At 41.5% G+C, this 27,201-nt stretch overlaps 1 protein-coding gene across 1 annotated transcript; it reads right to left on the bottom strand.

Annotated features, from left to right (window-relative positions):
• Positions 1-483: 483 nt before the first annotated feature.
• On the bottom strand, positions 484-19,131 carry LOC6032448 (sarcoplasmic calcium-binding protein 1). The gene is made up of 6 exons (XM_001842992.2): positions 19,032-19,131; positions 18,529-18,620; positions 8,541-8,707; positions 6,512-6,592; positions 940-1,092; positions 484-787 (listed from the first exon to the last, which is right to left on the bottom strand). The coding sequence occupies exons 2-6, from the start codon at positions 18,578-18,580 to the stop codon at positions 665-667; spliced, it is 576 nt and encodes a 191-aa protein (XP_001843044.1). The 5' UTR covers positions 18,581-18,620; positions 19,032-19,131; the 3' UTR covers positions 484-664.
• Between the last annotated feature and the right edge of the window lie 8,070 nt (positions 19,132-27,201).

Here is a 27,201-nt window from a genome sequence, read left to right as displayed (position 1 = left end):
TTTAATAAAGCAAACGGGCTAACACATTTGCTTGCGCAAATGCGCCTAGCTGTTTGTGAAAAGAAAAAAAGTTTTATTTTCAATGAATGAACTGAAAAAAGTAACAAAAAAAGCAATAGAGCTGCGCTGTTTAGCCAAGCTTCTATTGCGGTGAGTCCGACCCGGCCGTGGTTTGGTGGTGGAAGTGGGCCCGATCGGAACTCACCACCAGTGGTGATGGTCGTCCATGGTCGTCTACCAAGGGCAGCAAAAGAGGATGGATTCGGGCTGTTATCTGAATCGCTGGATGATGATTGCTAGAGTTGTTTTTTTGGTAGTTTTTTTTTGTTTTTTTTGTTGTTTATTATTAATATTTTTTCATAATTAACATTGACTTTTTCTGCTTGGATGTTTTTTTACAGTCAGTAGTCAGTATAGTTGGGATGTTTTAGTATTCGAATCAGGATGGTGTTTGATCGAGAAGTTGATTTAGATCTTTTCCTCTTTCGCACCTTCTAGCATCATTCTCTGATTTTACGACGCTATAACTGCTTAATACATGAAACTTGCTGGTGTTAGCTTACGCGTGTGTTAAGCAGAAGCGGTTACGTTATACGGTTGTTGGTGGTGATTTTTGTTTTGTTCGACTATAGATGGTGAATCTTCGAATGTTGGTTTGAGCAGCTTATTCGGGGATTGGGCCGTACAGGTAGATGGCTGGGCACTTGTCGCTCTCGTTACCCATGAACTGGGCGTACAGCTCCTGGTATCTCTGCAGGGTGATTCCTCCCTTCTTGTTGTCTTCGTCCTGTTGGGTTTGGATGGGAAAACAGTAGTGAGTATGGTTGACAAATTGCTTGATAACCGGAAATTTACGACCGATTTTGATGAATTGATGGAGACGCATGGTCTTTCAGTAACGGGGCGTAATTTTCGGCTTCGTGGCATTTTTGTACTTACGCTGACGAGGTTGTTGTAGGAATCATCGACCTGCTTGATGTCATCCAGAGCGATTCTGGTGATGCAGTTGTAACGGTACTCCTCTATGCTGACCAGGCCGTCGTTGTTGATGTCCATCATCTGGTAGTGGGCATCAATGAAAGCCTTCATGGCCTGTGGAAATGAAAGAGAGAGAGAAAAACAGATTCAAGATGAAAATTGGCGCTCAATGTTCTTAAAAATCGAACAAATTTTATCGCTGCAGATCCACCCAAATTTCAAATCATCACAACGTCGAAATGTGTCTGCTAATCAAATTCGCTTGCCAGCGGCGTCCTAATGTGGAAAGAAATCGAGCCAAATTTCAATAATTGCCAGATAATGAAGCGAGCTTTCCACAAGATGAGCATTTTACGACCTCCCTCCGTTTCGTAATCTGATAGGATTTTCCCCCCCAAACTAAAGTCCGCCGAAGGATTTGGCGTTCTGTTTTATGTTTGCCACAAACGGCCTCTGAGCCTCACTTTGCGAAATGAAGTGGACACAATTAGTGCATTTGGTTGGTAGAGTCGTAAAGTCCTCACTATATCACGCAATTTGCACCGATAACCAAGTCTAAATGCTTTCAATCCGTATGTGCAGAAAGGATTTTAAGGCGAACGCCCCGTGCTAATTATGTCACCGTGAATTAGTGATGATGACCCGAAACGTCCTGCTCCGTCAAGAGATTTCGAGCATGTGTTCTGAAGACTGAGTTGGGATTATTTTTAAAGTAGTCTTGAATTGAAATACAATTTAATACCTCCGGAACGCACTGAGCCAGTCGTCGTCGTCGTTGGAGGCAATATAAACCATCTTCGTGTCATGGCAAAGTTACGGGCTCGCGCTTGTGACCATAGAGAAATAGACATACAATTTACCCCAAAAAGTATACAGTATGTAAAAAAAGTATTTACACCCCTTGAGCACTATGCACATTTTGTGATGAAACATGTAAAGAATTTAAAGTTTGACAGGAACCTAGTACTACGTTTTGTTCAGAAACTCATGCCAAACATTTTGCTACAAACAGCTCATGAAAAGATGATTTCTATAAAAAGTTATATAACAAATACTATTACGAAAATAAAAAAGGTGCAAAAAAAGTTTGTACACCTTTCGAAAAATTAACATAAATAATGTTATTTGTTGACAAATCACCATAAATCCAGTCTCCCAACTCCAAATAGGCATCCTTGACTGATTAAAAAAATGATTTGGGTTGAATATAAAGTTTACTAACTACTTAGTATAAAAGTTTATATAACTCTGGAAATTCTATATAAAACTTATCTAAACTTAATTTTGCAAACTTTTAATTCAACTAAATGTCAATATATTACCATATAATTGCTAAATAAACATTTTGGAGTGGGTATAACACCGTTTTGGGAGTATTTGTATCGATAGAATAGATTTTTCGTTGGAATTTCGTACCAACCCGGAATTACGTCGTCGGAAAATCCGCCGGCATTCGAACCGGTCCACAATTCTTAAGTCAACCTATGTGGCATCGAAAAGGGCATAAAATTTCCGATCTTTTGATACCCATACATCTAGGTTTTCTATAAAACCCACGTTTTTAAATACCTGGGCAAAAAGTAAGTTTGATCCACGAGAACAAAAATTACGAAATTCCATACATTTTTGGCAGATTGCTCAAACAAAACCATAACAACGTTTTTACCTAGGTATTTAAAATCGTGGGTTTTATAGAAAACCTAGATGTATGGGTATCAAAAGATCGGAAATACTTCAGGTGACATTTTTGTGATGTTTATACATGAAGTGAGTTATTTTAGAGACGTGTGCAATAAAGTGACAGTTATACGCTGACTAGAAACATGGTAAAAGCGGATAAATTCATTCGAAATCTCCGTTTCATTAAATAAAACCTGTATGCTTGTCTGTGCCGAAGTTTGCATATTAAATTTTCATTGTAAAACAGCTTCTTTGGTCGTGATATGGTCGTCGCGGCCTCTTAGCTTGCGAGTGGGGGGGTGGCCAAGAGGAACCGACGACTCCGTTAATGTGTTACTGCTTTCTCTCAAGGGCGTTCTGCTTCTGCTCTCTAGCTACTGATGAGAAGTCAACACAGAAGTAGAAGAGGGTGGGGTGCCATGTAATGATGTTGTGAAGTTCCGCCCGGGTTCCGGGAAGTGGTTTTTGCCAAAATCGGAGTAGAAATGTCCACGAGGCGCGATTGGCGGGAAGAGGAATTTGTGATCCCGAATGGTTTTCCGTCCAACTTTGGAAAAGTTGCAGCACCGAGCAGGTGCTGAACTGTAATTTTCCACTCGAGAGAACAAAGCGGCCACCCTGCGTCTCCTTTGAAGCCATTGCAGGCCTACGAGTTCTGAGGAAGCATCGCAGCGCGTAATAAGTTTTGTATAATTGCGAAATTTGGCTCCATTTCCGGTGCTTGCTGGTTGAGTCAGGCAGATATTAAAGCCACAAATCATTTGCAGCAATGTGGCCGGGGGATGTCACATGGTTTGGTTGGGCTGCTTGTTGGGCGAAATGTACTTGAGTTCTGCTTGCAATTATGTCGCTGTTTGGTAGATAACAGAGTTGCATGCTAGGGTGGTTTTATTTTGAAAAAAAAGCCGTTGAAAACCAGTCAAGAGTTCTTTCATATGAGCAGTAAGAACTTCAAATATAACAATGCTTACAATGCAAGAACCGAACAGATTCGTTAGTCAAATGAATAATGAAATTTCAACCTCTGGTATTCAGTTTTTGCAAGACTACAAACAATTTTTTTTTCGTGTTTGACAATGACCAAACTCGCAAACAATTCAAAATGTATGCAGGTCTGACGTTGTGGCAAAAATATGAGGGCAAACATAAATGTCTTAGTCTAATATCTGCTTTATTTTACAGGATCCGCTCTAAACAAGTAATTCGAACAAACTTGATTCTGCAGAATAAGGTTGTATCGGAAAACGTTTTGACATTTTTGTTGTATTTTTTAACATTCACCAAAATTTTCAGCCTTTTCTAGGCAAGGACACCCTAAGAAAATTTCTAAACGGCTGCCATCTATCCCACAGCTGAAGTGTGTACCATAAATTGTCCCATTCTCGACTATTGCTTTATTGAAACCGCCCACCAACCTGAATCGCTTTAGTCCAGCAACGCCAATCAATGCAAATTTGCAGGAAGAGTTTCTCTTGATGCTCAAATTTAATTGAAATCGCTCCATGAGGTGGGCCTAATATCAAGTCCAACACGAAAATCCCACTTTTCTCACGAATATGATGACAAAAGCCGAACATTTCATCCTTCTTCAACGAGGACAAGGCTCGTGAATGTTTAATGTACACGCCATGTTCGAGCATAACTCATGAAATTCAATTGTTGCCCCCACCGAAGGGACAATTTCAAGCGTGTCAATGTTGCGTTAAGTGGCGTTCTATTGCCAGCTAATTTAGCTGCTGTTGCTATCTTTGGTGAAGGCATTGTTGGAACCAGCCCGAGGCGGAAGCTGTCCGCTGCAAACGCAAGGGCTGCAGCTTATTTATAGGGTCATACCGGGTGGAAACAAGAAATTTTGGTTTCTCTTTCGGTGTTGACCAATTGTGTGGGCACAGTAAGCAACAGTTTGAATTTGAAAATTGTGTTTTAAAATAATTATTTTAACATTGAGCCAGAAAGACTTGTCCTTAAATTTTACGTTTGTTTTTTTTTGTGGAAAACTCAAAGTATTTGTTCACATTTGTACTTTTCTTAGTGGATGCCACAATGTTCGAGGCAAGAAGGCAACTCTCTCGCAGTGCCGTTTCGCGGAATTTACGAGTACATGCCATTAAAATGAGCACACCATGTTGGCATTGTCCGTGGCCTTCAAGAATCCTTTGGTAGCGGCTTAATTTATGGCTTCATCGTAGAGACCAAATGGGAATCGAAACTAGTTCTAGTACTAGGAAGGGCTGCGCTGCTGGGCTTTGTGATCTGTTAGGAATTTGAGCTAAATAGTTTTCAGCCATTTTTAAACAAAATGATTTATGCTTTGTTTCTCTAGAGGTCATGGCATTTACATGATAGAAACAATAAAAATATCTGATAAGTTTGAACGTTTGTCATCTTGAGGCATAATCAAGGGATCAAATTAGCTTTTCAGTTGCCTAAATTTCAACGGATTTGCCAACCACTTTCCCAAGTGACACCAGACATGATCCAAATTGATTTAGTCGCCACTTTTGGTGGGGAATTGCCTCACCGTGGCCATCAGTCATCGCGTCGTGTAAGCGGAGTCATTAATTATTCTCTACTTTTCTCCCGCAAAGTTAATAAATAAAAATGTTGAACCCGCGTTCATCCCGAGGGCAGCAGCGTCGGAATCAGCCAACCAGTGTTTTGTTGGTTGCTCCCTTTCTGTCCACAAACTACACACAAAAAAGCGGTGGGTGGAAAGGTGAGGAAAAACTGAGCCCCCTTTCCGAGGAATCATTTTTTGACACGCGTCGTGAAGATTTTTGACGCTGAAAGATTTGAAATATTGTAAAATTTCAAACAGTTATTTAACTTTCTATTTTTAAGCTTTTTACTGTGTGTCTCGCTATGCTTCACGTTTGATTTCCCCCCTTTCTAGAACAAACAAGTTTCGCAAAAATTTGAACGCATCGGCAGTGTAATGGAGCCGCGTGGTATTTGTCAAATCCCGCACCAATTAAAAGTGGCGCGTAGATGTCATTAAAAATAGACACACGCAGAATACGTGCGAATTTGATAATTATAAATTAAGCTACTTTTGTGCGGGGCATCGCAGCATCGGAGCGTCGTTAGAACGTACTTAAAATACACTTTACACACGCACAATGGCCAGTGTTAATCATTGCACAAATGGCATGTTTGTTTGGCGAGTAAGTTATGTTACTGGCGTCGTGTTTTTTTGGGAAGGGAGAGACGACAAGTTAAGTCTTTCATTTCCTGGTAAAAACGAGGTGTAATTTTATTATAAATAAAGTCGAGATCTTTCAGGAAGAGAAAACTCAGTCGGACTGACTGGCAAAAAGTATGTCTAGAAAGCACGTGTGAGGTGCTTTTCTACGAATAGAACAAGCTTCTTGTTAAAAAGACGGAAGCTGAAAATTTAATTGGATATCTCCTCGGAGTTTCTTGTCATTTGAGATTGTTACGTACCATATCACATAAAAGAAGATTTGAATCAAACAAAAATGATTTGTTTAGTATTCTAAGAGTTACAAATTGGCTAGCATAGTCTAAGTAAAATTTAAAAAATCGGTCAGTTTATTTGTCTTACAACTGATTTAGATATTCACCACCAACTCCAACTGCAAACTGGCCCATTTTCAGCGCGTAGATAATTGTGGTGCTTAATTTGCGCCCGGTTATTGCTGTTTACAAATAAACACAATAATCGGAAATCCCTGCTGCGTGATCTCCAACCACTGACGGAGATCGAACGAGACAATCGAAATTGTTTAAGTTTTGTTTGTTTTTATTTCAAACTGGACATTACTCTTGTGTTTGCAAAATTTAGCAGCATTTTTCTGCTAGCTTTCCCGCCAAAATAGAACATCTCACTTACCTTGGGGAAATCGGCATAGGGCTTGCCCAGGCAGGTCGTTCGGACGGCCTGCTTGAACTCATCGGTGGTGATCTTGCCATCCTGTTGGGAAGAAAAAAAAAGAAATTCTTGTAAAATTCCGTATTAAAAAAAATAATGTGATAAGAAAAACTGATGAGAATTTTGAGACAAGTTGGGTTGCGAATAATATACTATTTTCAAAAATTAATGGAAATTTTTCGAAACAGGTTAATCCACCAACTTTAGACTCCACCGAATATCCAATCAAAGAAAATCTTTTCCACAGCTTTAATCAAAGTCCAGGTGTGTGGTCTGGCGGGAAGCAAAATCCGCCCCAAATCACGTGCTAATTGGTGGCAACAAACCGCAAAAGTGATTCGCGCCGTACACGCTCTTACACCGTATGCACTCCACCTTCAAACGTGCAGTTTTCCAGTAGATGAACAGCGAAAAAAAAAGACGAAACTCTCTCTCTCTCTGACTCTCACGGAGTATGTGTGAGTGTGGGTGGGCGAAATTGGAAATGAAAGATAAACAGTGTGTTTTCATTTGAAGAGCACGTGGCAGCTTTCCCACGTTGCACAGTGGGTGGTTTGAAGGAGGAAAGTGGCATTTTTTTTGGGTAAATTTGCTCAAAATTTGTGTAGAGCTTGAAAGCTGGATTTGAAGTGTGATTGTTCAAACAACACTTTATTGAAAACTGAAATACCATGCGTCTCCATCCCAGCTTAAGTAATGTAATGGAGAAGCATGGTCGTTTAATTAACTCTTAAAACATAGTGGATTCGTTGATTTGAATGGAACAACTGACAGTTTTCAAAAGCTTGAAACTACGTGCTGGGTAATCGTCGAATAATAGGGTTAATCGAATAAGTGGACATTCGATGTAGCGAAATTAAATTCAAATTGACGAATCCGTTCTGTACTTTCTGATGTTTTTGCACATTTAAATTTTCAGACAACTTGAAAAACTTTGGCAAGAACAGTAAAAAGTAAAATTATGCCCACTTTTCGCCCGCACACACTGTCCGCAGACATAAATCGTAGCTCTAATATCAAAACATTTGCTAGGCAAAATGTCACAGCATGGGCGACGCAAATAATGAAATCACCGGAGCAGTAATAAGACAGAACATCAATTAGGCCGTGCTGTGTTGCCTTTTGTGATGGAATGATGGTGGGACAGCACAGTCAAAAGCGGGGCGTGTTTAGAAGAAACGCGTTCTTTAAAGTGAGCTCATTTATGCGTTTGAAGTTGGATTCACCCTAGAGATTTTTTTTTTAATTTTTGGCTGATATTTTTTAGAGTTTTGATGATCAACTATGCACCTCCATCAAATATTTCTAACAATTGGTATTAAGTGGAGAAGCTTTGTTTGGCATCTGAGCGAGAAAAGTTAAGTTATTTTGCACTAATGAAATCATGTTATTTTCGTTACTTCGTAGAATCTCACCGAAAAACAAGTGAGCATTCGTCCTATTCCCGGGAAAATGGACTGCAAAGTCGATTCCAAGAATGTGGAAGCAACAGGTGAGTAAATTAGCCAACTGTTTGAAGCTCGTTTAATTACAGGCTACAGCCTAGAAACGGTGTCATTGGAACTTCCCAAAATTGGCCGCTATCATTCAGTTAATTAACACTTTCACGAGAAGTTCAACAACTTTTGAAACAATACAACCTGTGTTTTGAGAGAGAACTTCTTGCAACAAGAACGGACATTCTCTGAATGACAAAAACCGGATAATATTGCGCTCCTTATCTCGTTACTCCTTCCACCGTGGAAGTCGACCAGAGTCGACAAGAGAGAGAGTTTAGTGGGTGGCATGGCGATGCCTTCGGGGCGACGACAACTGTGGGTACTGCCAACGAGGCGTGCAAACACCCACCCGGCCGCGGAATGGATAATTAGGGGTAATTTTGTGTAAACTTTGAACAGAGTGTCCTCCCCCACACACCACTACCCACTGAGGTGAGATGAATTGAACTTTGCTGCTTCGATTTTGGTGGGGAGAGAGGGGGTTAACTTACCTTATCGAAATCGGCAAGGGCGGAGATCTCGTCCCACAGAGCCTTCATGATGGTGCGGTACTCATTCAGGCGAGCTGGGTTGATGGTTCCCTTGCCCTCGATGACGGTGGCACGCAGAGCCATGCACTGGAAGTCATTGTTGTCCAGGAAGCCGTTGTTGTCAAGATCTGGAACAGAAAAAAACGCAAATATTCAGTGAGTTAACCTACTGGAACTAACGAGTCTATTTAATCAAAAAACGAGGTAACATGTGTGTACACGGTGACGAGTTGTGAACCCCACACGGGAACCACCTAATTGCATTTTGATAATGGTAAAGTTTCACACTGGTTCTGTTGCTGCAACGAGGTGCAATTTGTAACCGAATCAAGGTATGATGAAAGTCACTTTGTAATTAAATATCACATTAACGTTTGCCCGCAGAATGAAAAATATTCGTCCATGTGGCGGGCCGGAAGTAGTCGTATTAATAATAGAGCAGAAAATGGTTTGATTACGGTGGGAAGCGCACATGAATGATGGAGTTCGAAATTAGCTTGAAATTGTGCTTATCAGCGTTCAGCGGGGCATTAATTTGGCGACTCGTGCTAATTTTGAAGCAAATCAACAAACTAGAAGAATTTCTAAAATGGGTTCGGTCAAAAAATTGCACCATGCCGAAATTCCACCGATTGCCATTATTATTATAAGAAAATATAAATGGTAAAATTAATCTAATACTATTTTTTGTCAATTGTCTCATTTGGTTTGAATAACGGTTCTCTAGAACTTCTGACAATTTATAAATTGAGTGAACGTGGCTTAAGTTTAGATAGATACTTCTGGAGTTTTTTTTTGAAAAGGTCCAATAAACCAAAATTTTAGTTTTTGCATTTTGGGTGTTTTTCAATACCACTGACTCAAGGCGGTTTCAAAAACACCCATAAAGCAAAACCTGGAAATTTGATTTATTGGACCTTTTAAAAAAAACTCCAGACTTGTTTCTTTTCGACAAATTAGAAGGTTTGAAACGAGTTCCTATAGTTTTCTCAACAAGTTGTTTGATAACTCTTAGATTTTGCAATATTTTCTCAGACTCAACGTTGCCAGCTAGGTCGATTGTTTTGATATTTGAAAAAAATCACTCTCCTTAGAGTGCCCAAGTATTATTTTCTCATTTTTATATCAACTTATGATCCAACTGAACAACCGGGTTAGTTCGATCCGCAAATATCCACTGCTAGTGGCAGCAAGCAGTATAGACACCACAAAGCTATACTCCCCAGCCATTTCCGCAAATACTCGCTCGCTGTCTTATCGAGTGTCCCAGCGCGACGAAGAGGGCCCTTAACTTTTATGGCCATCGAACACCACATCCTTGTCGAATTGTGTGGCACGGAAAGTGATCGGAATCGCGTGCCAGCCAGCCAGCCTCTCAAGAAGGAAGAGTTGATGTTCGAGACATCAGGCAAAAAAAACTAAATTAAAGAAGACTGCAAATGAGCTGTGAATGAGTGATACAGTCTCACTTTCACTTCGGAACTAATGAAATTTTAACGAGAATTTGATGTCTCCGTTTCTAGTTGTAGGCCTATCTCTGCACCACGTGGTGTCGTTAAACTTAGTTTGGACTCGCGGAAATGGTGGAGACGCCCGATGGTTCAGGAATCTTCTTCAAAGCTCTCACTGAACCGATTCTTCATTTGATGTGTATTGATTAAATATGGAGGTTTTGCAACCGCGAAACAACTTTCCAACTTATACTTTCGTTTGGGCCTTCGAATGCCGTGATCCGTTTCGCTTTAATTCAAAGGACGCGGTGAAATTTCAAATTTGCATAACCTAGCGAGTGTGCTCTCTGCCGAACTGCCGAATCGCGTACATGTGCACAGTCCCTAGCGGCGGATAAAGGTACAACTTTTGTGCCAGCCGCGAGTACCCTTGACCGGGAGGAGACCGCGGGAAATTGCTGCGGTTAAAAATATTTGTTCGATACGACCAATAATTTACCCACGCCAGCCACGAATATTGAAATGCTGTTTCAAGTTTTTTTTTCGCTCTACATAATGTGTCTTTTTACGAGCTGCTCGGGCGTTCGTGAGGCGCCCTGGGTAATATTTCGCTTTCCAGCTTTGAATTCTAAATGATGCCATGCCAAAGTTACATTCGCCACCCTTTGGCAAATTTGACCCCACTCAAAGTGGGCACAAAGCACTCGGGTGCATGCTCCCAAGCCACAGTTTGACGTGATTTCTAGCGTTCTTGGTGGTGGACTTTGCTTCTTGAGGGAAATGTAGGAGAATCGGCAAACCAAGGTGCAAATTGAATTGTTCTAACTATGCTGATTGAAAACGTGCGTGGAATGTTGCGGTGCACAATGAAGAGCATTCTTTTGAGCGCGGTTAGAGCTTTTTGCGAGTGACAAAGGGGTTCAGAAGACTACATAGTTTTCTTCAAAGTTCAAAGAAGATTATCCATGACAGGATGCCAGATCATCAAACTCAAGAAATTCACAGGAAATTTTTGACACTTATCAATCGATAGACAGTTAGACAGACTTGAAAAACTCCACAGGTCCAACGTCTCAAAACAGAGTTGTCAGATCTTAAAAATAATTGATTTATCATAAAGGTTTTCAGATAAACGACCGATATCGAAATCTATGAAAATCGGCTTTAATAGTGTATCGTCTATCGGAATTACTGCTAGAATAGGGACAGTTTGTAACCTTTTATGTTTTTTCTCAAGCCAACGGAGTACAAACCAAAAAGTGTCAAACAAAAAGATGTCAAACTACCAGAGTTGTAGTGTAATACTTTATTGCTTCAGATTGGATTTGAACACCTATGATCATCTGAATATGATAGATAAGATTATATGAAAAAGACGCTCAAGTTCAAAGAGTTCAAATGTCATAAATACTAGGCGTCTCCATCAAACAGAGATTTAAGTTTTAACAATGTCGAATGGCAATTTTGTTATTGATGTTAAGGTTTTATGATCTTTTAAATTTGAGGAGATTTTTTATAAACATTTCAACATTGATGACCAATTGAAAAGAGCTGAACTTTCGGTTGATTTGTTTAACTATTCTTAACAGAATTTGAGCTGATTTCGGCAATTGAATGTTAAAGTCTTGCTTAGTATTTTAAAAATGTTGTAAAATGTAATTTCTTTGAGATACTATTTACGCTTGAAAAATGTATCAACCTATTTATAATCAGCTTCAATTACTTCAAACTCTTTTCCATAAACACTTGCTTTCCCTGGGAATGTTCTTTCCTAAATGTCAGCTTCCTAGAAATAGCTGGCAGGAACCAATCTGCAGATTCAAGGCACGTGTCCAACCCACTTTTGTTTTCGTTTGGCAGGTCCTCCGACAGAAACGAAAAAAAAAACCGAAAAAAAAACTGTCGACCCGGTTGCATACCGTGAAGCCATAAATCAATTTTCCCCCACGTTAAGAAGCTCCCGCAGCATCTTCGCGGGACCCAAAACCAACTGTTGCACCACCATCCTCGTATCTTTCCCGCGGAAAACAACAACAAATGTACACACAAGTATGTTTTATTCGTTTTCACTTTCAAACTCTAAACATCATCTTACGGGGTGGCTTTTTCCGACCCCGGCAACGCGAGCAGCCTTGCCCAGATAACCTTTTTCATAAAAGATAAGTTTGGGTTACGATTTCCGAGAAAACATCACCGACTTGGCCTGACTTCGACTCCGCGGGAAAATGGGGTGTGTGCGAGCTAGACTTTAAGTGCGATTTCAACCAATCTGTGCAACACTGTAGAATTACACACAATTTCACGGCGAATCACACTAATTTTTGCAGTCTTTTTCTCTCTCTGTGTTTGAGAGTGGCGGCGGTGTTTTGTTTCAATTTACAATAATTTTCTGCTCTCGTTTCGGTTGAAACCTGAATTTTGCCTCTTTTCGTCGGAAAAACAACAAAGCTTGCAGAAAGTAGAGGGGAAAAAATGTTTGTACTCGATGTTTGAAGATGGAGAAACATGTGCCCCTTCAATTGGGAGGAAAAATTATACGTTTTGTTTCACCGGCTAGAAAGAGCGGTTACCCGGATTTATTTACGGGTCGATGTTGGATTATGGAAGGATCTCGAATTTTTGGGAAGGCAAAATCCCAAAATTAAGTCCTGATGGTTCTAGGGGTGATTCTGTCGAGCAATATAATCTCACAAAGCACAAACAGATTCTCCCCTTATTCAAGTCAATTCTATTTATTCCCTGTGTGAGGGATGTTGTTTTAAGCATCCCCGTTAACCAAATAAAAAAATAAAGGTACACTTTATCTCCAAAGCTTAACTGAAAATTTAAGCAAGGGACCATCCATAAACCACGTGGACACTTTAGGGGGGGCCCTCTAACAGGGTGGGTCACAGATTCCCAAAAAAGTGTCCACGTGGTTTACGGATGGTCCCCAAGCTAATTTCAACTATGATTTTTATTCAACCTGAAAACATTCAAGTAGAAAAAAAAACTCCTTCAGGAATCGTTGAAATTAAATTTCAATCAAACAATCCAGCAAATGATGATTCTCATTGCGGAAAAATTACTTAAAGACCAAGCAAGCAACAGGTGGGTGGTGTTGGATGCTGGTATTTTCCACTCACTACATGAGAGCAGCAAAAAGAGCAGCTCAGTGAGATGCCTACAGGATGTTAACGGCTGTGATGCGTGGTTGAAGATCGAATTCTTGAACTGATTTCAAGTTCCCAAAAAAAAAAAACACGCGATTAAATATCTTTAAGGCTTAACGTCAAGTTTTTTTTTTTTTTTTTTGAATTAAATATACTTTATTGAATCTTTTTTATAATAATTACATTTGGTTTACATAATAAGTGGTCAGCTGTGGCTCTTCAGCTTTAGTTTGCTTTTCGTGATTTAAACACTGTTCATTTTCTTAACTTTAGAAGTATATGATTTATCATTTTTGTAACACTAGGTACAATGAGGAAAAAAATTTAAGAAAACATAACCTAACCTAAAACTAACTTAATCTTACCATAAACTAAACCAATCCTTGAATCAAGGGGTATTCAGATATAGCACATTTTTCCCTGAATTTCAAACATTTTTCTTGAATCTTCTGATCCAACATTTTTACTTCTGCTAATTCATGAACCTCACTTGATCTTGTCCAGCCAGGAACATTCAAAACCATTTTGAGTACCTTGTTTTGGACACGCTGGAGCTTCAATTTATGAGTTCTAGCGCAACACTCCCAAACAGGTACTGCATACTCAATAACGGGGTAAATTATTTGTTTGTAAACTGCTAGCTTATTTTTCAAAGAAAGCTTTGATTTTCTGTTAATTAAAGGATACAAACACCTGATGAGAATGCTGCACTTGTTCAATATTTTGTCTACATGCTGCCGAAACAATAGTTTCGAGTCAAGTATGAGACCTAAATAGACAACTTCCTTTGACCAGGGTATTGAAACATCATTCATTTTAATCAAAACATCATCCTTTGGGACAAATCTGGCCGATTTGGAAAGTGGAAAAATGATGGTTTGAGTTTTGGCTGCATTTATGCGAATTTTCCAGTCGCCAAAGTATTCGGAAAGAACGTCAAGACCCTTCTGAAGACGGCCAACTAAATATCTGGTTATTTTACCCTTATAAATAACGGCAGTGTCATCAGCAAAAAGTGACAACACACCATTACCAGGAAGAGTAGGCAAATCAGATGTAAAAATATTGTACAGAAGTGGGCCAAGAATACTTCCTTGGGGAACCCCAGCATCAATGTTGAATAATCCAGAAGCAATCCCATTCAGAAAAACCCTGAACGATCTCTCCGAAAGATAGTGCTGGATAATTTTGATAAGATACATTGGAAAACCGTATAAATACAGTTTATGTATCAAACCATCATGCCAAACATTGTCAAAAGCCTTCTCAACATCCAACAAAGCCATAGCAGTTGATTTAGACTCAAGCTTGTTCTGCTTGATGATTTTAGTTACTCTCGTGAGCTGATGAGCAGTATTATGTCCCTTTCGGAAGCCAAACTGTTCATTCAAAATTATATTATTATCGTTGGTAAAATCCAAAAGCCTTGAATAGATGACCTTCTCAAAGAGTTTGGACAGACTACTCAAAAGACTAATGGGACGATAACTTGTTGGCGATGTTGGATCTTTTGAGGCTTCAAAATTGGTATGACTTTGCCCAGTTTCCAATTGGTGGGGAAGTAACCAAGTTGCAAACATTTATTGAAAATATTGGCTAGATGTTGAAAGAACTGATCACTCTGTTTTTTCAACACCAGATTAAAATGTTATCAAAGCCTGGAGCTTTCATATTTTTCATTTGTTTAACTGCAACTTTGACTTCCTCACCAGAAACATGGGAATCTGCAGGAAATTCAAAGGTAGAGTCATTGATTGTTGAAATACTATTGGCAACTGATGTTTCTTTACGGCTGGTCATGGAAGCGCCAAGATTATGAGAACTAACAAAATGAAGCCCAAGTGCATTTGCCTTTTCCTCGGATGTAATCAAAGGAGAATCCTCAACAATAAGAGGAGGAATAGGCTTTGGTTTGTTTTTAAGAACTTTTGAAAGTTTCCAAAATGGTTTTGAATAATTCCCAAGCTGGCTTACATGTTTTGAAAATTCTTGATTTCTGATATTGTCAAGTCGGTCTTGTATGATTTTGTTCAAATTGTTCACTGAAATCTTTTGTCATAGTCCCCAGTCCGTTGATATTGTCTCCTATAAACATTCCTAAGTCTAATCAAGTGTTTAGTATCTACGTCAATATCAGTTACCTTAAAATTAACAGGAACCTCCCGAACGTTGGCAGCCTCTGCTTGGTTGATAGCCTGCTGGATCACCTCCAGCGAACGATCAATATCAGCAGAAGTTTCCGGCTGTTGATCATAGTCGATGTTGCTGTCGACCACTTGCTGAAACTGCTGCCAGTCAACGTTGTGGTAATCTTTCCGGGTTGGTTGCCGCTGCGGAGTAACGGAAGCTCCAACCTCCACAACCACCGGATAGTGATCAGAACTCAACTCTTCAAACACCTCAGGATGAGCCACGTTCTCAGCCATATTGGTAATGAAGAAATCGATGATTGAGTGATTCCCAGACCGAGCCACCCTCGTTGGACGATCCGGACTCACAACGTTGTAGTATCCGTTTTGCAGATCGTTGTGCAGAATCACTCCGTTCCGATTCCTCCTGCTGTTGCCCCAAACTTCATGCTTCGCGTTGAGGTCACCAGCGATGATGTACTTTGCGCTCCGCCGTGTCAGCTTCTGGATATCGCCCTTCAGTTTTGCTGCTGAACCATCTCTGGAATTCACCTGACGTGGGCAGTATGCAGCAATGAAGAGTACTGGGCCAACCGAAGTGGGAATTTCCACTCCAACGGCCTCGATGATGTCCAGCTTAAAGTGTGGCAGCCGGCGTGGCTTGAGATCACGATGAACAGCGACAAGCACACCTCCTCCTCCAGAGGTGGTCCTATCGAGCTGCGTCGCGATCTTGTAGTTTTGCAGATAAACTTTTTCACCGGGCTTCAGATGAGTTTCCGTGATGGCAGCTACGTCGATCTCCTTCTCGCGAAGAAAATCCACCAGCTCTAAGTTCTTCCTCCTAATGGAGCAAGCGTTCCAATTCAGCAGCTTGAGGGACCTACGATCCATACTGGATGACGAACGAGGTCAGCACTTCAATCTGCTGGGTCTTGGTTTTGCATCCACGCAGTGCAGCGGACATCTGTTTGAAAATATTGAGGAGTTCGGTTGAGGTGTAAAGATCATTACCATTTTCCTCAACTGCTGGTTCTTGGGTTGGTCTTGGCTCCTGGCTGAAGCCCGGTGGTGGCGGTCTCGGCTCCTGGCTGGAACCCGGCCGTGGATGATTCACCTCAGCTCTCTTCCTGGGATCCAACGGCAACGGTGCCATGTTCGGGACCTGGCGTCGCGGTTGGAAAATTTTCCTCCACCAGGGCTGGAGGAGTTCTACGACGCTGAGGCTGATTCTTCGTCGATGCTTGCTGCCGAATTTTCACGAACTCAGCTCTCTTGGGGCACTTTCGGTCGGTTGACGAGTGCTCACCGTTGCAGTTGAGGCACTTCACCAGCGAATCTTGGATGCACTGGGACGTGATGTGCGCATCAGTACCACATTTGGCGCAACGACGCTTCAGGTGGCAGTTCTTACCTCCGTGCCCGAAGCCCAGGCAGTTGAAGCATTGTGTGACGTCACGATGCACTGGTCGGTATCGCTCCCACGACACGATAATGTTGAAAACCGCTCGGATTGCCTTCAGCTCAGGAAGCGTCGTCGATCCCTTAGCCAAATGCAGCAGGTAGAGCTGGTCACGGTACTTGATGTCTTTGTTGCGTCGGCTCATTTTGTGCACGGCCAACACATCCAGTTTCAAAACTTTTAGCTCGGCAGCTAATTCCTCCACTGGCATGTCGTACAGACCTCTGACGACGATTTTGTACGGCTTATCCATGACGACATCATGGGTAAAGTACTCCGCCTCGTTTTCGGTCAAGTAATCCTTGACCAGTTGATAGTGCTGCCTGGATTGCACCAGCACCTTAAATCCGTCCTGACACAGACGAATGTTGCCTAGGACTTTCCCAGACTTGATGAGTTCAACCAGCCCCGCTCGAAAGTCGATCGTTGCTGCTGATTGCCGCACATAGAAAGGAGGCAGTTTCTCCTTTCGCTGTTTCACTTCATTCTCTTTGCTTCCGCTACCTGGTCCTCGTCAGGCAGTCCAGCGAACTTGTTGTTCTTCAAAAGCTGCTCCTCGTGCGATGAAGAGTTCTCCTCCTCCTCATCCATCGGTACAGTACCGTCGCTCTTTTTCGTCTTTTTGCTGTTCGATGTCACTTCCAAAAGCACCTTCCTTTTGGAAATTCCCGGTTTTTGGCCATCAGTTGAGGCCTCAACCTTCCTTTTGGAAATTCCCACTTTTTTGCCTGCTTGAGCCGCAGGTAGGGCAATATTGCCGGCGTTTTGCGCCGGGACGCGACGAGTCATGTTGATTCAGACAACCTTCACCAACGAATGCTCGGATAACAATGATTAACGTCAAGTTAATCGAAGACATTCTCAAAAACTGCCAAACATCCACCAGAAATCATCAATGCCACACGCGATTCCGACAATCCGGTAGCAAAAGGGTACACCGTCGATTGATTTACGACGGTCGAGTTCAAAGTTGCTCGACGACACGCGGCCAACCAGACTGCTTCTTTTATAACACGGCTGCAATCCAAAAATGGCCACTCAGGTCGGTCGGACATTGTTAAGCGGTGACCAAGTGGCCGGCCCCCAGGCAACATTCTCTCGTGAGCTTCAAATTTAATTACATCTGTCAGCTGAACGTGCGAAATAAATACTTTCGCGTATTATTATGCCGAAATGTTTGTAATTGTTTAAAAATAGCCGGACCTCCGGACCTCGGAACGTCCCGTGGTCACAATTGGGTGAAAGCAAGGCATCTCTCTGTTTCTCTGTCTCTTGTATGTCAAATGCACTTTCGGTGCATTGTTCAAAAGTTGCATGGTGTCCCACCCCACCCATTTTTTTCCAAGAGGATGGGAATGTCCTCAGGACCGACCCTAATGAGGAGGATGCGAGGAAAAGTGCTCAAAATTAAATTTAGCAACATTTTATACACTTGCTGAATTGCCGCACGAGCTTACTTTTGTCACTTGTCATATGCTTAATTAATGTCAATTCCTCACGGCTAGGCGTATTGTATTCTTTCCCTCGGCTCTAATTTTACTTTGAGGGTTAATCGTACACTTCACCAGGATCTCTGTCCTCGGTATCGTTTTCTCGCACCTCGCACCTTTGCTCACCGGCATAAGACATTATACATTTCTTCTCTCATTAATATCTTTTCACGGCTGACAAAAATTAGCCCACCATTATACACACATGTTATTTTTGTTTGTTTGTTTTATTTTTTAAACAACCACCTTCAAAGCCAATACTTACCGTACATGTGACCGACGATGAATTCGACGCGCTTATCCCACGAGTAGCTCATTTTGATTTTGGGTATTTAATTTAGTTTCTACTTGAACTAACTGTTGGCGGAAAGAGAAACAAAAAAAAAACATTTATTAGATTTTCAACTCATCATCGAGATTTTTATCACAACTCAAGCAACACAGTTATGCACAAACAATTCAAAGGTCTCTTGTTAAATTTCAGTTTGTCAACTTGGGCACAATTCAGCTTCCTTGTAATTTGTTGGTAATTTTCCACAGTTGCAGCTCGATTAACAACGAGTTTATATTTTCAAATCGTTAACACATTTTCAAAACTGCTACTTCACAAAATTATCCTTTAAAAACCAAAGTATGCAAACAATTTCACTGCAACTGCAGTCAGCCAAGTAACACTTAGTAAGATCACACCAAAACCCTGTTACAATACAAACTATTCAAAAACCACACTCAGAAATCCGTTATTCTACAAGAGGAAGAGGCTATTACTTGTCTAAACCAACTCCCGTCGAAGACTAAAACAATCTTGAGAGTTGAGAATCGTGGTGCTCTTTTTTAAAAACTTTGCGCGGCCACCAACTGATAAAAAACGGACCCGAACCTGCCCCGACTTCGGCATCGAGCGCGACGAATCACGGAACGATCGCCGGCCGCCGAAAGGCCGAGTGTGCGCACTGGCGGCGAAGCCCTAGCCACTGCCGACCGGGAAACATCAGCTGGGGACGCGTTACGCGCGAAAATAATACCTTTTGCGGGGCCACGTGCGTTGATGGTTGAACAACAGGTGGCAAGCGGGATTGTTCTATTGTTACGGGTTTTTTCAAACCAAAAACGAGCTCATTTCTGGTAACCTTCCGTAATGATCTTTTGATTGACTAAAGTCTCAAATATTGAAAAAAAATCACAAACATTTGGTTCAAATTAGAAGGCTACTGTAGTATATTTCATTAAACGAACGGCTCTTGAAAAAAAAAAAAAAAAAAAAACAAAAAAAAAAAACCATCCACATTAACGACCCTCGGGTCTTTTGTGGTCTCTAGTTCTGCTCTAGTTTCTGCTCGAACCTAGGGGTCCGAAGGCTTGAATGGGGAGAGCACCCAAACCTCTTTCTACTCCAAGGAACCTTCCACCCCAGTATTTGAACTGACGACCTTCGGATTGCGAGTCCAACCGCCGCCAGCGATTCCACCGGAGTAGGCTTGGTTTGGTGTGTTGTTTGTACTTATGGCATGGAGACGACTCCTACACCTGGAATGACTTAACGGCCTAACAACCAACGCCGGGACCGACATTTTACTTCCTCATCCGATGGAAGGTTGCAGCAGATGGGAATCGAACCCAGAATCATCCGCTTACAAAGCGGACAGCGTAACCATTCGGCCACGCACTGCCACTACGAACGGCTCTTATTTTTTTTGAATATTCTTTACATTTCGGCCAGCTATTTCAAACATCTATCTTACGATTTAAAAGAAGACAGTTTTATAAATCGTCCATAGTAGAAAATTCGCACATAAAGAGCCCTTTTCCAAAACTCTAACGAATCCCTAAGTTTGAAGTTTTGTAATAAATTGAGAGAGCTTTGCGCGATACAAAAAGGGGATCAATCACTCACACAAAAAGACGGTTCTAAAAGTTACTTAAAAAAAAAACTAAGGTATGTCTCTGTTAACTTTACTTATTTCTAAAGGTATTTATAAGAATAAAGTTTTAGTTACTTCACCAGGATTTAAAGTGTATCTAACAGCAGAAAGTAACTCCAAAACCTAGTTATGTACATAAAATTAAGTTATTTTAACTAGATTATTCACAGATAAATATACAGCAATTCCATTTGAAAAGAGCCTAAACCAAAAAAAAAGTTCTCCGATCGGGCTCAAAATTTTTCTGGGGGTTCCTTGGCCAAAATAATTAGACCCGTATTTTTTTGTTTGGCCATTAGGGTGGCCTACATCGTGCTAGGGTGGTTCAAAAATGGCAATTTTCGTCATTTTTCAAAAACCACTTTTTCTAAAAATCATATCTCGCGCCATTTCATCCGATTTTAGCTGTCTTAGACGCAAAGAAAGGTGATGAGTTTGGCTATTTGGGAAAAATAGTAAAGTTCAAAAATCTAGCTTAACTATTGAAAAGTCGTATGAAAACTTAAAATGGCGTTTTGACCGTGTCTGGACCAAAGAGCCTATGTCTGAAAATATTTTTATCGGATTCCTCGGAAAATTTCACATAACATATCAAAATTGGCGATGTCGAACCGTACGTTTCGAGATATGATTTTTGAAAAAAACTGCGTTTTCGACGCGCCACGCGCAAAAACGGGAAAATGACGAAATCGGCAAAATCAACTTTTTCCACTAAAACTGCGATAACTTTAAAATTTCAGCGATGACCTATAGATGTTATGGTACCAAAAGTTGCGTCTCTCAATTACGAAAATTTTGGTACCCAGACATGTATAGGTCATCGCTGAAATTTTAAAGTTATCGCAGTTTTAGTGAAAAAAGTTGATTTTTTGCCGATTTCGTCATTTTCCCGTTTTTGCGCGTGGCGCGTCGAAAAACGCAGTTTTTATTTTCAAAAAATCGTATCTCCAAAACGTACGGTTCGACATCGCCAATTTTTTGATATGTTATGTGAAATTTTCCGAGGAATCCGATAAAAATATTTTCAGACATAGGCTCTTTGGTCCAGACACGGTCAAAACGCCATTTTAAGTTTTCATACGACTTTTCAATAGTTAAGCTAGATTTTGGAACTTTACTATTTTTCCCAAATAGCCAAACTCATCACCTTTCTTTGCGTCTAAGACAGCTAAAATCGGATGAAATGGCGCGGAGATATGATTTTAGAAAAAGTGGTTTTTGCGAAAATGACGAAAATTGCCATTTTTTGAACCACCCTAGCACGATGTAGGCCACCCTAATGGCCAAACAAAAAAATACGGGTCTAATTATTTTGGCCAAGGAACCCCCAGAAAAATTTTGAGCCCGATCGGAGAACTTTTTTTTTGGTTTAGGCTCTTTTCAAATGGAATTGCTGTATAATGGAATAGAGCATTTCCATTCGAGCAGTTTTTGCTTTTTCTGCAATGTATTCCTTATGGGAGAACTGTCATTTCTACCAATCGAATCGGTTGCTCCATTGAATGTAATTTTCTTATCAAAATTCTGTGTTGAAGAGGTTTACCGTTAACTGGGTGAGTTGGACTGAAGTCTAATTATGGGTAGCGGATTTAAAAGAACTGAAAAGCTTCAGATTATTGAAAATATTAAGCAAACACATGCTTGAAACAGCTGCCCTAATTCGCCTCATGTCTTGGTGCATGAAGTCGGTACCCAAATTGTGGACCAAATTTGATTTTTCTGAAAAAATGCTGGGCAGGTCTTTCAATTACCTAACCAAGGATGGGTCGGATAATGGATCCGGACATAGTTTATATACATTTAAGTGAGATCCTGCTTCAAAAAGATATATAAATATCAGTTAAGTGGTCATAACTCAAGACAGGGTTGCCAGATCATCAATGTTTTGGATTCATTGGAAAGGTCTTTCAATTACCTAACCAACGATGGGTCGGTTGATAGATCCGGACATAGTTTACATACATTTAAGTGAGATCCGGATATTTGTGAAAACATATTTTTATACAAAACTTTTGAACTTCTTATCGAAACTTCAAACGATTCAATAGCGACGTATGGGACCCTAAACTGAGTCTAATGCGACCAGTTTGACCTGAATCGGGTCAGCCATTGCTGAGAATACTGAGTAAGAATTTTGGTCACACACAGACATTTGTTCAGTTTTCGATTCTGAGTCGATAGGTATACATGAAGGTGGGTCTACGACATTTCTGAAAGAAGTTCATTTTCCGAGCAGGATTATAGCCTTTCCTCAGGTGAGGAAGGCAAAATGCTTATTAAATTTTGTTAATTTTATTTATAAGTTGCAAAGAACACTAATGAGAAGCACTGGAAATGGAAAGAAACTAAAAAAATGTGAACTTTTGGCTTAATTTTCTTAAGGAGGTTTGTAGTAAAAAATCAGCTTCCGTTTGATTAAATTTTCCACGAATCTCAAGATTCTGTTAACGGATGTATTTTTTTCAACCAAAATGAATTCAAAAAAAAAATGAATTTGGAGTGACGAACTGTCATTTTATACACGGCGCTCACGCACACTATCAAAACAAACGTTCACTCCCTGTTTAACTTTCGTTGGGTTTGGTCGTCTTTCGAGCTATCTTAGCGCGTTTTTGACGGTGTTTTGTTAACTTTCGCCGACGGCCATGGCGGCGGCCGCGACGGTGGAGAGTGAGTGGACGGAGCACAGGGCTGAGAATGGAAGGACGTTCTACTGGAACGCGGCCTTGAGGAAAAGTGTGTGGGAGAAACCGGACGGGTTTCAACCCAAGACGCAGGCGGTGACGGGCATGGAGGTGGAAGACTCCGAAGGAGGAGGAGAGGACGGGGGCAAATTTCGTCCCGTGGTCAAGGTTCGCCGCAGGAAGGCTAAGGAGGAGATCAACGTCGGCGATGGCGGCAACGACGGCGATGTGGAGAAACTGCTCAGCAACAACAAGTTCAGCCCGCTCGCGGAGGAGAGCAACAACAACAATGCGAACCCAGCAGCAGAAAAAACCATCCCCGTGGTACCAGCAACCGGCAAGTCGGCCGGGGAGAAGAAGCAGCCCCCACTGGTGGTGAAAGAAACGAGCTTCGCCCGCCTTGCGAAGGTGATGGCGACATGTGACTTGACATGTGATGTCCAGCCGGAACACAAACTGACGCGGTACGGCACCAAAATTACGTGCTTCTCGAGCGACGACTTCGACACGGTGCAAGCCCACCTGAAGAAGAACAAGGTGCAGTTCTACACGCACGGAAGGCGCAGTGCGAGACCGCACCGGGTAGTAATGCGAGGTCTCCCGAACGTGAAACCGGATTACATCAAGGAGCTGCTCAAGACGGAACATCAGCTGGACGTCTTGGCAGTACACGCCATCAGGCGGAAGCAGCAGCTTCCCGCCATCGATGAGACGCCTTTCATCGTGTTCTTCCCCAAGGGGCATACCAGTCTGAAGGAGTTGAGTAGCAAGGTAAAGAAAGTGGGACCAGTCGTCGTCCGGTGGGTGGCCTACCGGAACAAAGAACCGCACGTGACCCAGTGCAAGAACTGCTTGCAGTTCGGTCACGGAACCAGTAACTGCCATCTCAAGCCCAGGTGCAGCAGCTGTGGGGGTGCCCACAGCACGGATAAGTGCAAAGCAGAAGAAACCGAAGCCAAGAAGTGTGTCAACTGCTCTGGATCTCACGAGGGTCTGGACCGCAGCTGTCCCAAACGTGCGCAGTTCATCCAGTCGAGGCAGCAGGCGTCCACGCCGAAGCTGCCAGCATGGAAGAAGAACAAACAGACTCCGGCAGGAGCTGCGTACACCGCGGCGGATTTTCCTCCGCTACCTGGAACGGTGCCGTCCGTTGAACCGGAAAATAAACATCCTCGTCCCGCAGGAAGAAGTCAAGAAGATACTGGCGCCGGCGCCGGTGCAACCCCGAAGGAGCAACAAGGCGAACGGAAGCTGTACAGCGAGTCGGAGCTGTGGGCCATTTACCGAGAATACAGAGTACGCTTGAGGCAGTGCAAGACACCCGAAGAACAGATTGATGTGATCGCACACTTGTTGACACATGGCGCGGGAAAATGATCATCTTCTTCTGTTACGTTTTTTTTTCTTTTATTATTTTGGTACCCTCGGTCCTAACCTGGTCACAGCACCTAAAAGGACCTAATAAAAATAAGTTATGAAAAAAAACAAACGTTTGGTAGTGTGTGTGAACTCCGTGTAAAAAAAAACGAAGTTGACTTTATCGAGAAATTAAAAGTGAGAGTGTGTGCGTGCAACATGGAGTTAAAATTTTCGAAGTGCCATGGGAACCTTCACAGCAACTGCACAGAAAGTTTAACTCCATGTTGCACACACTCTCACTTTTAATTTCTCGATAGCTGTCGGCCACCATTGCTAGTACCAACCACTAGTGTCTTCCTTTTTATCTGCAAGGACTTCGCCGCCCTGGGCTCTAAGTGTATGAAAGTATGGCACGGAGCGACGGCGCCGAATACCCATATTTACACAAAGAATTTTAGAGCGCCCGCCGCGTGTAAAAGGGGTGTTAAACTAAAATGTGACCCCGTTTGTTTGACAACAGTTGGTGTCAAACCATCGGGGTTTGAGTGTAAACATAAATATCACTTAAGTGATTATAACTTGGGAGAGGGTTGCCAGATCTTTAAACTTTTTGATTCGTTGGGAAGGGTTTTTTTTATCATAAATCTGGACATGATATTCATACAGGTAAGTTAGATCAGGCTTTAAAATGATTTTTAAACTTTTAAATTTGTTAAAATTGTTCTCAAGTTCATCAATTACCTATCCAACGATATACTTGTTCAATTTAAATGTAAAACGAGTGTATTTAAGTCGATTTCAGGTTACTTATCCAACATCCGAATATATGCGAAATTAAACCAGTTATCGAAAGTTCGAACACAAAGTTCAATAATGACGTATGCAACTAGTTTAGCTGAACTCGTTTCAGCAAGTGCTGCGAAAACGGAGGTTACAATGTTGATCACACACACGCACATACACACAGATATTTGTTCGGTTTGCCTTTCTCGCCTTACTGAGGAAAGGCTATAATAATCACTCGAAAATAAACTTCATAATTCGACACCTTAATCCCACCTTCATGTATATATATCAACTCAAATCAATCAAAAACTGAATAAATGTCTGTGTGTGTGTTTGGATGGGGATGTGCGCACCAAAAAAAATTGTCACTCAATTATCTCGGCACTAGATTACCTGATTTTGTCCGTTTTTGTCTCATTCGATCCGTCTTCGGGTTCCATAAGACACTATTGAATATTATGAAGTTTAGTAAAGTACTTCAAAGGTTATGCTAATGAACCCATGTTGAGGAAAGTCCGGAAGATTGTAAAAAGGGTTATTTTATATAAAAAACGTTACTTAATCCACCGTAAGGTGGTTGGTGCCTTCCTCACATTCATGTTGTATTTTAGGTTTTATTTACAAATTGATTTAGGAGCCTTTTTATTTTTTTTAATTTATTTTTTTCATATTATTTTTTTTAATTCAGCAGTTCCATATGAAAGTTAAAGAAAAAAAAATCTGGGTGTTCCTTGGCCAAAATAATTAGACCCGTATTTTTTTGTTTGGCCATTAGGGTGGCCTACGCTGTGTTAGGGTGGTCCGTAAAATGGTCATTTTCGCCGATTTTCACAAAAACCACTTTTTTCAAAAAATCATAGCTTCGCTCCATTTCAACCGATTTTAAATATCCAGAGCGCAAATGAAAGATGATTAGTTTGACTTCGAAGAAAAAAATATGTGGAGTTTCAAATCCAGCCTACGGCGATACGCATGCTGCGCGACTCTCGCGCGTAAGAAAAAAGACCCGGCCTTTAAGGTTATGCAAAAATCATCCTTTTCATGGCATAACTTTAAAATTACTTCACTAAATAGAATAAAATTCCGGATCCGGCCAAAATCGGTTCAGCCAGTTCTAAGATAATCGTGTGGAAAAAAAATCATGTCTACACACATCCCCACAGACATTTGTTCAGAATTTGATTCTGAGTCGATAGGTATACGTGTTCATTTTTTCGAGTGATTTTATAGCCTTGCTTCAGTGAGGTGAGGAAGGCAAAAAACGGTCATGTTATATATTTTCAAGAAAGCTGGAGTTTTTTTTTGAAAAGGTCCAATAAACCAAATTTCCAGGTTTTGCTTTTTTATTGAAAAACACCCAAAAAAACAAAAAACTTAAAAATTTGGTTTAATAGACTTTTTCTAAAAAAACTCCAGAAAGGTACTTGAAAGACCTGTCAAACGAGTCCAAAACATTGAAGATCTGACAACCCTATCATAAGTAATTCATTGTTATCCGAGCATTCGTTGGTGAAGGTTGTCTGAATCAACATGACTCGTCGCGTCCCGGCGCAAAACGCCGGCAATATTGCCCTACCTGCGGCTCAAGCAGGCAAAAAAGTGGGAATTTCCAAAAGGAAGGTTGAGGCCTCAACTGATGGCCAAAAACCGGGGATTTCCAAAAGGAAGGTGCTTTTGGAAGTGACATCGAACAGCAAAAAGACGAAAAAGAGCGACGGTACTGTACCGATGGATGAGGAGGAGGAGAACTCTTCGTCGCACGAGGAGCAGCTATTGAAGAACAACAAGTTCGCTGGACTGCCTGACGAGGACCAGGTAGCGGAAGCAAAGGAGAATGAAGTGAAACAGCGAAAGGAGAAACTGCCTCCTTTTTATGTGAGGCAATCAGCAGCAACGATCGACTTTCGAGCGGGGCTGGTTGAACTCATCAAGTCTGGGAAAGTCCTAGGCAACATTCGTCTGTGTCAGGACGGATTTAAGGTGCTGGTGCAATCCAGGCAGCACTATCAACTGGTCAAGGACTACTTGACCGAAAACGAGGCGGAGTACTTTACCCATGATGTCGTCATGGATAAGCCGTACAAAATCGTCGTCAGAGGTCTGTACGACATGCCAGTGGAGGAATTAGCTGCCGAGCTAAAAGTTTTGAAACTGGATGTGTTGGCCGTGCACAAAATGAGCCGACGC

This window comes from Culex quinquefasciatus, chromosome 2 (genome assembly GCF_015732765.1).
Source record: "Culex quinquefasciatus strain JHB chromosome 2, VPISU_Cqui_1.0_pri_paternal, whole genome shotgun sequence".
NCBI lineage: Eukaryota > Metazoa > Arthropoda > Insecta > Diptera > Culicidae > Culex > Culex quinquefasciatus.
This window is presented reverse-complemented; position numbering and strand designations above follow the sequence as displayed.

Coding starts and splice junctions, on each gene's coding strand:
- LOC6032448 (XM_001842992.2), bottom strand. CDS start 18,580: ATGAGCTACTCGTGGGATAAGCGCGTCGAATTCATCGTCGGTCACATG. Junction 6,593..8,540: donor CCCTTGCCGATTTCGATAAG/GTAAGTTAACCC, acceptor TCTTCCCAACAG/GATGGCAAGATCACCACCGA. Junction 788..939: donor CCTACAACAACCTCGTCAGC/GTAAGTACAAAA, acceptor CAAACCCAACAG/GACGAAGACAACAAGAAGGG.